The sequence below is a fragment of the Telmatherina bonti genome (genome assembly GCF_933228915.1).
Source record: "Telmatherina bonti genome assembly, chromosome: 22".
NCBI lineage: Eukaryota > Metazoa > Chordata > Actinopteri > Atheriniformes > Telmatherinidae > Telmatherina > Telmatherina bonti.
The window spans coordinates 15,911,400-15,921,367 of NC_136631.1; the positions used below are offsets into that span (position 1 = coordinate 15,911,400).

At 39.1% G+C, this 9,968-nt stretch overlaps 1 protein-coding gene across 3 annotated transcripts; it reads right to left on the minus strand.

The window, feature by feature from the left end:
* Positions 1-774: 774 nt before the first annotated feature.
* Positions 775-9,690, minus strand: nek9 (NIMA related kinase 9). 3 transcript variants are annotated; one of them, XM_079262730.1, is made up of 24 exons: positions 9,573-9,690; positions 8,962-9,191; positions 7,433-7,610; positions 7,287-7,342; positions 7,121-7,191; positions 6,879-6,984; positions 5,705-5,836; positions 5,485-5,595; positions 5,315-5,379; positions 5,180-5,230; positions 4,900-5,092; positions 4,669-4,813; positions 4,387-4,587; positions 4,048-4,094; positions 3,794-3,955; positions 3,588-3,696; positions 3,337-3,498; positions 3,070-3,237; positions 2,924-2,983; positions 2,642-2,832; positions 2,386-2,538; positions 2,136-2,240; positions 1,995-2,048; positions 775-1,893 (listed from the first exon to the last, which is right to left on the minus strand). In XM_079262730.1, the coding sequence occupies exons 2-24, from the start codon at positions 9,145-9,147 to the stop codon at positions 1,708-1,710; spliced, it is 2,892 nt and encodes a 963-aa protein (XP_079118856.1). In that variant the 5' UTR covers positions 9,148-9,191; positions 9,573-9,690; the 3' UTR covers positions 775-1,707. The 3 variants fall into 3 exon arrangements, with proteins under 3 accessions (XP_079118856.1, XP_079118857.1, XP_079118855.1); XM_079262731.1 differs by lacking the exon at positions 9,573-9,690 and having other exon boundaries at positions 2,930-2,983; positions 8,962-9,370; XM_079262729.1 differs by lacking the exon at positions 9,573-9,690 and having other exon boundaries at positions 8,962-9,370.
* Positions 9,691-9,968: the final 278 nt, after the last annotated feature.

A 9,968-nucleotide genomic window follows, 5' to 3' on the forward strand; every position in this document is an offset into this window, starting at 1 on the left:
ATATTCATCAATAAGATAATGACCAAAAACAGAGGGAAGTAGTAGATGGAGGTGGTGGATTGTAAATGCTGAAACACCTAATAGTGTCAGATGATTTTAAATGATCTGGACAGGAGGGTGAAAGCAAAACATCTTTAAGAACTGCTTGCAGTAACTTTTACAGTTTAATTTTACAGTATTTTATTGGTGCCAGGGAAGCTGGAAATGATCCAGCTGAGTTTTTTCAACACCAAAAAAGCCACAAACAAAAAACCTTTTTCCTTGAAATAACTACAATTGTTGTATTACAGTACTAAAGGCTGCTCATTTCCCCTTTGTACCATTCAAAGTTATTTACTTGACAAAAATGGCTTAAATTCCTATAAAAACTAAAATTACGATGATAGTCTGAGAGCACATTGCTCTAGTTTGTTTCAATTCAACATCAACATTCAGCATCAATTCTATTATTTAAGAAAAGGAATCTGATCTGTACTTAATCCAGTTGGTGGTTACGTTACCTTCCTCTTTGCTAGAATTCAAGACATTCTGATTTATACTTTATTTTTGTTATCTCACAAACCGAATCCTCCACCTCATCTCCAAAAGAAAATTTGCAGGGAGGTGTACATACTTTGGATACTGTATGCACACATGCAATAAAAAAAAAAAAAAAAAAAAAAAGTACAACATCTCACACATATATATAAAAAAATAATGAAGCAGAAGAGCTTTTAGCATTCTTAAATGGTAAACACACAAAAAAGAAAAACAAAAACATTTCAGGAAGTGCCAAATAAAATAAAAATACTTAAAAACCAGAAATAAAAAAAGACATTATGGCTATGGGGTCAGTTACATTATAAATGATAAAACCTTTTCATGTGTCTACGCGTCACAAGGAACAACTAACTTGCGCTGCACATTACAAGGTTATAAGCGGCAAAGAAGGCAAGGACAGAAAGTAACTGAGAAACTAATCAGTAGTTTTGTGTTTCACACAAATTCATTTAAAATAAAATGGGCAAATTGTATTATTGATGTCTGTGTGTGTATATATATATATATATATATATATATATATATATATATATATATATATATATCCATTTTCTTAACTGCCTAGCCAGGGTCACGGGAAGCTGGAGCCTATCCCAGCAATCATCGGGCAAGAGGCAGGGTACACCTTGAACAAGTCACCAGTCCATCACAAGGCCACACGCACACACACACACACACATACACACTCTCACTCCTAAGGAAAATTTAGAGGGGCCAATTAACCTAACATGCATGTCTTTATATGGTGGGACAGAGTACCACCCAAAGAGAACCCAGGCATACAACATGAACAGTTAATGATACAGCTAACACATTGACTCTGTATGTACAGTGTAACACTGTGATCATATTGTCCCGCAGATTTGTTAAAAAATCTGATGGTTAATGCTGAATCTGGCTAACATTTCAGTTGACTGAAACTAGCTAGACATCCAGCCAAAAAAGAAGAGTGCAATGTATTACAAGATACTTTGGCAACAAGGTGCAATCATACAACTTAGTAATCAAATAAAAAATTTTAATCTAACGTCTGAATGGGTAAAAGGATGCAGTTTTTCTTCAACTCTGTGAGAATCTTTCCTTTGCACATGACCAGCGTGTTTAATTTAACATGGGCAAAGATTCTTGACACTATTTTTCATAGCAAAGGTATTTGCAGGTAAGATCTCACACACTGGCTCCAGCAGATCGGCCTCCGTGATTTGTGAATCCACCTCTCCTTCCTCCTCCTCCTTTTTCTCCGGACTTATTTTCCGAGTTATGGCTTCCGTGCCGGTCAGGTCCCGCTTCCTGTAGCATTAAGCGACTGATTGCTGCCCAGAGCTTCTCATTCTCCCGCTGCTGCTCACCAACCTGAAGACGGCAGAAATTCAAGCTGATGATGCAAACTGATCGACAGCAGCTGAGGTGGATAGATTATGCAAAAAAAAAAAGAAAAACAAACTAAACATTACCTGCTTTTCAAGCATCTGAATTCTCATCTCCTGACAGGCAAGTGTTTCTTGCAGCTACAAGATAAATTTACTTGGCTGTCATTGTGACTCTGGAGTGTATTCATTAACCCATGATGTTGCACTGATGAGTGCATGTTATACCTGAGCCACTTCACTACTTGCTTTGCAGCATGCACCGGATTCTCCTTTTCTGCAGACATCACCCACTTCCAGCCCATTGACTTTATCACTGCTCATTCGTCTAGTCTGCAGAGCCAAAAGAGTCAAAGTTAAGGCTGAATACACAAGCTGAGTAGTTCTGCAGGGTATGCAGAACAGTACTGAGAATGAGTACTTCAAGCGCATAATTCTGAGTCCGCACTGGTGCAAACAACAGTTATATTTGCATTACTGATAGGCCTTTGCTGACTGCTGTTGCTGCTGCCTTGAGTTCTATTAGCTCCTCATATGGCAGAGTAACACTCTCTGTAACAGAGAAGGGCTGCTTATGAATGGATGGGTCAGACTCCTCTGGCATCGGGATGAACTCTGCATCTTCAAGTTCCTATTGGATGAGAGTTTTCATAAATAAGATGCAAGACAACATCCAGATGTTACATTTTTCTGGTGCTCCCTGGTGAATTCAAACTGCTTTGGCAGTAACAAACCTTTCTAAGCCAGAGAGGACAGGAGCTGTCCCCAGTCTGATTTGTCACTGACATCTCGAATGAGGGCTTCATGAAGCAGTCCTCTGTGTTAACCTCCCGAGTGCCCCCAAGACTCCTGTCTCGACACTCTGTCTCTGACCCAGGATCTGTGTCCAGATCTACTGAGGATGCAGATTCTTCCTGGCCCAGCCCTAAATAAACACACACGCAATCACATAGCTTCATCATCAAGCAATGCAAGTTCATTAACACATTCATCTGTGATTAATAAAAGTTGTTTACCACTACCAATTGACAGTCCACTGCTGTTTGAACGGATGGTCTTAGAGTTGAGCACTTTTTCTACAAATACAAAAAAGAACATTATTTTTCGTCTCTTTTTTAGTATTTTATGGTACCAGTTTCAATAAAATTTTATGACGACTGACCCATGATGATAATGGTGTGCCAACCACGGCAAGACAAGTCAGGCACATGGTGTAGGGAACCAAATATTGGCTTTGGCATGGCGGGGCAAACCTCTGAGCCAAACCCCTTATCAGGAGGCATCCCAAGTCTCCCATTTCCTGCATTTCCCCATGCAAAGATCTGATTGTCTGCAAAGATGGATGTTAAGTATGACACGCCTGCTGGCAGGTACACCAAGGTGTTATAAACGTATTACTGTTGTCAGAAATCCACAATAATGTTCCCACCTTCAGTGGCTGCAATGGTGAATCCATCTCCACAAGAAACTTTGGTCACTATCTTCCCACCAAACGGTCCAACAAGTACCTGGACTCCTTGGTGCCTCTTAAAGTCTTTCACACCAAGCTGCCCATATTTGTTGCAGCCAAAGGTGATCAGACGACCCCGCTCTGCAAAGCCAGGGATCAGACATCTGTTAGAAACTACTATCAATTATACTTACAAAATAAAAGTAAAAAAGTAAAAGTTTTTGCTGTACCATCAATGGCAGCTGTGTGACTTTTTCCTGGAGCTATGACCTGGATCTTGAACCGCGACAGCTGTTTCACCAAGGTCAATGTGGTGATGTATGGAATCCCCTGGTATCCCTGTTGGATAAGCATAAAAAAGAAAGAAAAGGGCTCATAAATCCTGTTGGATCACTTAAAATCTGCTGTCAAATTATTCTTAAACATAGCTGAATACCTCTCCAGGGTGGTTTTTAAGCCCAGAGATTCCCTGGTTCAAACCCAGCTTGTTAAATTCATTATTTCCACATGCTAAAACCTTGCCAGTATTTGTCAGAAAGAAGGTCCCATCACTGCCACATGACACAGACAAGATGCTGGCGCCTTTAGGAATCTCCACCTGGAAATAAAGCCCACAGATATACAAACAGGAATGTTTTGCCATTGGAATATGTAAAAAAAAACCCTATATGACAGAGAGGTGAGCCTTACTTGCATTGGAGAAGAAAAATCTTCTTCACATTCTAGACCAAGACGTCCTGTGGCAGAAAAAACAAGAAACATAAATAATTTGAGCACAGCAATGGCATTTTACTTCCTCTATTAATATGAATAATGGTAAAAAAATTACATTTATGACCACATTGAACTAAATTTCATAACATTTTTCATCACAACATTTTAAAATGCTTTAATAATTGGATTGAAGAAATTAAACTGTGCATACTTGAGACTCACTGTCTCCACCTGGTGGCGTCAAAAAGCAAAAACAATCTAGCACAAGCCAAGGAACATCAGGCTCAAACAACAAAAAGTAGAAACCCTACGTACCATACTCCCCGCAGCCCCATGAGTAAATGTCGCCATTCCGAGTCAGCGCCACCACATGGTGGTCTCCACATGAAACCTGGCAGACAGGCCGCTCAGCAAAAAACTCCAAAAGCACCGGCTCCAAAATCTCATTCCCCATCTGACCCTCTACTCCAATGCAGCCATAGTAGTCTGAACCAAACATGTACATCTGGTCCTCATCTGTAAAAGAAGCAGCAGAATCGTCATTGCATCTTTACACATTCTAGATCCTGTCTGAACAGGGAAGCTTTCATCACCTACCAGTAATACAGGCCGTAAAGTCAGCTCCACATGCCACCTGCCAGATGGCCTTCCCCTGGAGCTTCTCCACTCTCTTCGGCTGCCTGTATGAAGCCTGGTCCCCATGTCCCAGCTGGCCCACCATCTTTGCTCCGCCTTGGACATTCTGAAGGTGTGAAGTTTTTTGTAATGCAGGATAGTCACAGCTGGGTTCAGTATATGTGCCTCACAAGTGATGCTGTTAATACTCACAGCCCATGTTAACAGCTCCTTTTCTACCGTCACCACTGCAAAGTGACTCTCTCCTGCACAAACATGCTGGGCGCCGCTGCCTCCTTTGAATGAATCGATTTTCTGAGGGGTGAATTTACCTCCCCCCCAAAAATACACTTCTCTTGAACGTGTAGTCACCACAGCAACAGGGGTCTCAGTCACTGTACTCAGCCTGTAGTACAGTCACAATATCAGATAAATGTGTGACATAATCTTACTAAAAGGAAATATGTTGCGAAAATGTAATATGGTAACTTACTTTGGTTTCTTCATTGCTGAATTCAGAAGCACAACTCGATCCTCAAGTTCCCTAACAGAGATCGAAGCAGTCTAAAAGGTGTTTCACCTTTACGACAAGGACAATTTTTTATTCAAGAATTTAATAAACCCTTACTGTCTGCAGCAGGAGATAAAAGGCCTGTCCAGAACCTCCTCAGATGTGGGTCTCTTTGCAGGATCCTAAAACACAAATATCACAAGTATTAAAGACCCAGATTGTTACTGCACGGTTATGCAGTGTTATCCGGAGCAATTCCAACAAGTCTGATTATTCCTCTTACTCACTTGATCAAGACACTCATACACCAGCTTAATCAGTCCAGGTGAATAATCATCCGAGTTGACTTCCATGGTCCAATTGCCTTGAACTATTTTCACACAAAGGTTTAAAGGGTTCTGGACAGAAAAAGAGAGCATATTAGATTTGCTCATGTGGACAGAAAAAAAGTCTAATCTGAGTGATAAAAATGTGTGTAATTGCTTACAAGAAACTTGGAAAACCTACCGTTGCATCAAATGTCCTTCTGAGGGTTAAAACCTCAAAAAGTACGCAACCCATGGCCCAAATGTCAGATTTAAAGTTGTACTTTGCTCCCTGGCACAATTCTGGTGACATGTAATATGGAGTTCCCACACACTGGACATTATAAAAAGAAGAAAGAGAAGGACAGCCAATAGAAAGAGACATTTTAAAGCTTGTTAGATAAGAAAGAGAAGCAAGAACAGAGGCTGCAAGAACAAGAAAAAGATTCTTTTTTGTCAGGTCCATTTATACTCCATAAGAAGCATGTCTGCAGCGAGGTGGGATCACTGCGGGGGGCGATGTCTGCTTTTATGTGCAATGAACCCGGTTGTTACCTCCGCCAAGGAGGTTTTATTTTACCAGCGGTTATCTGTTTGTGTTCAAGATAACTCAAAAAGGTATGGACGGAGCTTCATAAAATTTTCAAGAGTTGTTGAAAATGTGAAAAAGAAGAACTGATTCAATTCTGGTGGTGATCTGGATCTCATATTAAATAAAGGAATTTTTGAAGGATTCTTTAACGTTGCACTTGGCAGAGGTTTGTGCTCTCTGAGTGCTTTTCTAGTTTCATTTTAATGAGCAACTTCGTCCGCAGCGGGGCGGATGTCCGTGGCCGTGCACGCGGTCCGTGTGTTTTAATGCCACATGTTGGAAAAATGTTTGTACTTTCTCACCACCTTGATCAGCAGTTTTATCAAAACAATCCGTTTTATCTGCAACAGCATAAATGCAGAATCGGCAACTGTCCGCTTTGTGCTTTTCCGTGTTAACCACGCCCACCTCAAATGTCCGACCAATCAAGACTCCTTAAGAGTCCCGCAAGAAAAAAGTTCTGCTAGCCTGATGTGTCAAAAACAAACAAAACAAAATGACGTCATTTTCTTATTGGGGCCTTGAGAACAAGAAAAAAAAAGTTCTTGCTTCTCATGAAGTACGTAACAAGATTAATTCCCTTGTGAGAGAAAATGTGAAGAAACACTACATGTTTTTCTCTGGGTTTAAAATTGAGATTTGCATTAAATAAACATACGTCACCTAAAATCAGAATTGATAAAAATCCTAAATTTACTCTTCCAGTATGATTCCGCAAATGAACAGATGATTGATCAATTCAGTATCTGAGGACAGTTTTTAAGAAAAATTCTGAGGGACTTACAGTCTCTGCCATTGAGAACTGTGATCCAAGCTTCTTTGCGAGACCGTAGTCGCCCAGCTTAATGAGGTCTGTTTTGGTCAGGAAAATGTTCAGAGTCTTGATATCTCTGCAAAAACACAATCAAACAAACAAACAAAAAACTTTATAATCTCTGAAAAAAAAACTGATTACAAACCTGACGTATTCAAGCTTGTCTTAAAGTTTATTGTTTAAAGAAAACAGAAAGTTTTGCAGCCTCTTACCTGTGTAAGATTCCAGCCTTGTGAATATGGGCCACTGCTGAAGCAATCTGGTACAGGTACCAAATAACGACCTACAGCAACATGTTGAGGATTAGTACATAATAAAGCATATTCATGTGTAAAATTTTAAAATGTGTAAAAATAGCTTCAAATGACACAATCATACCTCCTCAGTAAAAAGCTTCCCCTTCTGCTGGACGACTTTATCATATAGATTCCCTCCTGAGATGACAAATTTATTTTGTATGGTGTCACAGACTAGCAGCAACCAAACTGGTCCACAGAAGAGACCGCAAAATTTTATATGCTTACCATTGCAATACTCCAACTCAATAAGCAGCGTGTTCTTATCCATGAAGTGATTGAAGTAGGCAATGATGTTATTGTGCTCCAGCATGGAAAGGATGCTTATTTCATTTGTGACATCTCGGCGCTCCTTTTCTGAGAGAGCGTTCAGGTCCACTTCCTTCCATACCACAAGTAAATTATCCTGTGGGATAAAATAAAACATATTTAAAAAAAGATATAAGAATCCATATTAGTTCTTTCTTTCAGATTATAGAACAATTAACTTACAAGCCAACAAAACACAAGACCATTGTGCATATTAAATGAGATACATGACTAAAGTGGAACACAAAGTTACCACAAAGGGTTGTAAAATATCATTAATGTGATACCAAGCCATCTGAGGAAAATAAAAAAATAAATTAGCAAGATTTGAGCTATGTGGAGGAAACAGATGGAGATTGAATCAGCTGTTTGTGCTTGTTGTGTTGTGGTTGTGTGTTTTTGGTCTTTATCAGGGCGCATGGTAGACCTTGCACACATCAGTGGTCAGAATTATTTCACCATCTCTTCGTGCTCCATGATCTTAACAGAATTCAAGCACACACTTTTTTTCAATCAGGGGTGTGTTCAGCTGAACAATTTTACTGCGGTAGTATGTGCAAGTAATTACAACAATGGATTAAGAAGCAACGCTTGAGAAGTTGATGAAGCTCCAACTCACTGAAGAATTTCACACTTACTGTGTAAGAAATGTCAGGGATGCGAAGCAAGAGAAACAGTAAGGAACTGAGCTTATCAGATACACGCTAAAACTTGACCTGAGAGCAACAAGGGAAAATTTCAACAAGGTATTTACAGTTGTGCTCATATGTATTCATACCCTTTCAGTAAAGAAAAGGCTGAATTTACAACAGTCACTCAAATAAATGGAGACTTAAAAAAGGAATAACTAAAACTTTGCAAAAATATAATTAGTAATATAGAACACTGTTTTTTCATTTAATTGAGTTTCAGAAAGAAAAAAAAAACAAACAAAGAAACAAATTGGTCCTGGAAAAATTAGAGCACTTTTCTGTTGAACAGTGGGACAAAATACCTGTCCACAGGTGCAGAAGTCTGACTGAGAGGAACAGAAAACACCTGACTGTAGCGGAAACATTAAAGGATTGTTCAACAAAATATTAGTTTATGAGTGATGTAATATGGAATAAATTATCATATTTGTTTGCTTTAAAACAAACAAACAAAAAAAAAAGTATTTCTATTGAATCAGAATTAGAAAATAATGTAATGATTTTCATAAATTTTTTATTTATTATTACTTTAGTCAATTTCAGCTATTTTTACAGGTAGCTTTTTTTTTCTTCTTCTTTAATGAAAGGGTATAAATAAACATGAGCACAACTGTAGCCTCATTTTAGACACATTTTAAAGAATCCCTTGTTGCGTTATCATCAATTTGAAGAATATTTACTGGAAAATTACACTTTGCATGTGTTCTGGGTTAAGAAAAAAAGTATGACACTGATAAGTAATAGTAGCCAACCTACCTCAGTTCTTCTGTAGAGAGTTGCTTCACCAAACGCCCCCCTCCCGAGGATCCGGATAGGAATGTAATGTAACTTCTCCTCTTCGCCATTAAACGTGCCTGAAGCTGATCTGTCGTTGACCAGAGAGCCGCTTCCCAAATCCGAATTCAGCGAGCCGTAATGTCTCTCATAGTCCTCCAGTGACATTTCTGTTTAGGGATTTGTTAGCCAGAGGCAGGGATGGAAATAACCTGAAAAGGCCCAACGAAAAGACTTTCTGAAAGACTGCTACAAAACTGCGAACACGTGTAACATGCTATTTCTCCCGGGTGAGAATAAACGTCCACGAGTCCAACCAGATTCCTCAAACCCACTGGTAATACATAATGTCAGAAATACATAACGTAGAAAAATGCCTGCAACTATAGTAGTTACTTGAACGTACAATAAGACACAATGAAATGACGACGCCCAGATAACTTTTCTTTCTGTTTACAAAATAAAAGTTTTTCCAAAGGACTCCGCCCAGTGTCTTTTATGTTGAAAGGAAAGAACTCATTATTTCCGGGAACGTTAGTCTGTGGTTTTGACTGTTAGCTTGACTTAGCTAATAAGTTAGCAACATGAAATACCTAAAACAATCTGAAATTTTTGGTAATTTCCACACCGCCTTAAAAGATTTGGTTGATGCATGTAAAACAATAAAGTCGTTTATGGAGCAAAAGATGGATACGAGTGCAATAAAACTCCAACATGCACTCCATCACTCCCCGAAGCTTAAACCCGGAAACTGTCAAACTCTTTCCAATGACAACAAAACATGACACCGCAGAGACAGACAGAAACACGTTGAAGGCATGAACATTTTTTTTTTTTTTAAATCTGAAAATGACGCTTCAGTTACTGATTAACTTATCCCAAAATCAGTAATTTCCGTATTTGTTTAAAAAGAGCGAGAGAGAGAACACGACATAAACAGCAAAAGACAAAGGAAACAACGTTTTCATTACTTTACCAGCAAAAACAAA

What these genes read in the sequence shown, in the direction of transcription:
- nek9 (XM_079262730.1), bottom strand. Translation starts at nt 9,147, where the DNA reads ATGTCACTGGAGGACTATGAGAGACATTACGGCTCGCTGAATTCGGAT. An exon ending in GAAGGACATTTGATGCAACG is followed by an intron (nt 5,596 to 5,704) that starts GTAGGTTTTCCA and finishes TTTTCTGTCCAG; the next exon opens with AACCCTTTAAACCTTTGTGT. An exon ending in TCACACAGCTGCCATTGATG is followed by an intron (nt 3,499 to 3,587) that starts GTACAGCAAAAA and finishes CTGGCTTTGCAG; the next exon opens with AGCGGGGTCGTCTGATCACC.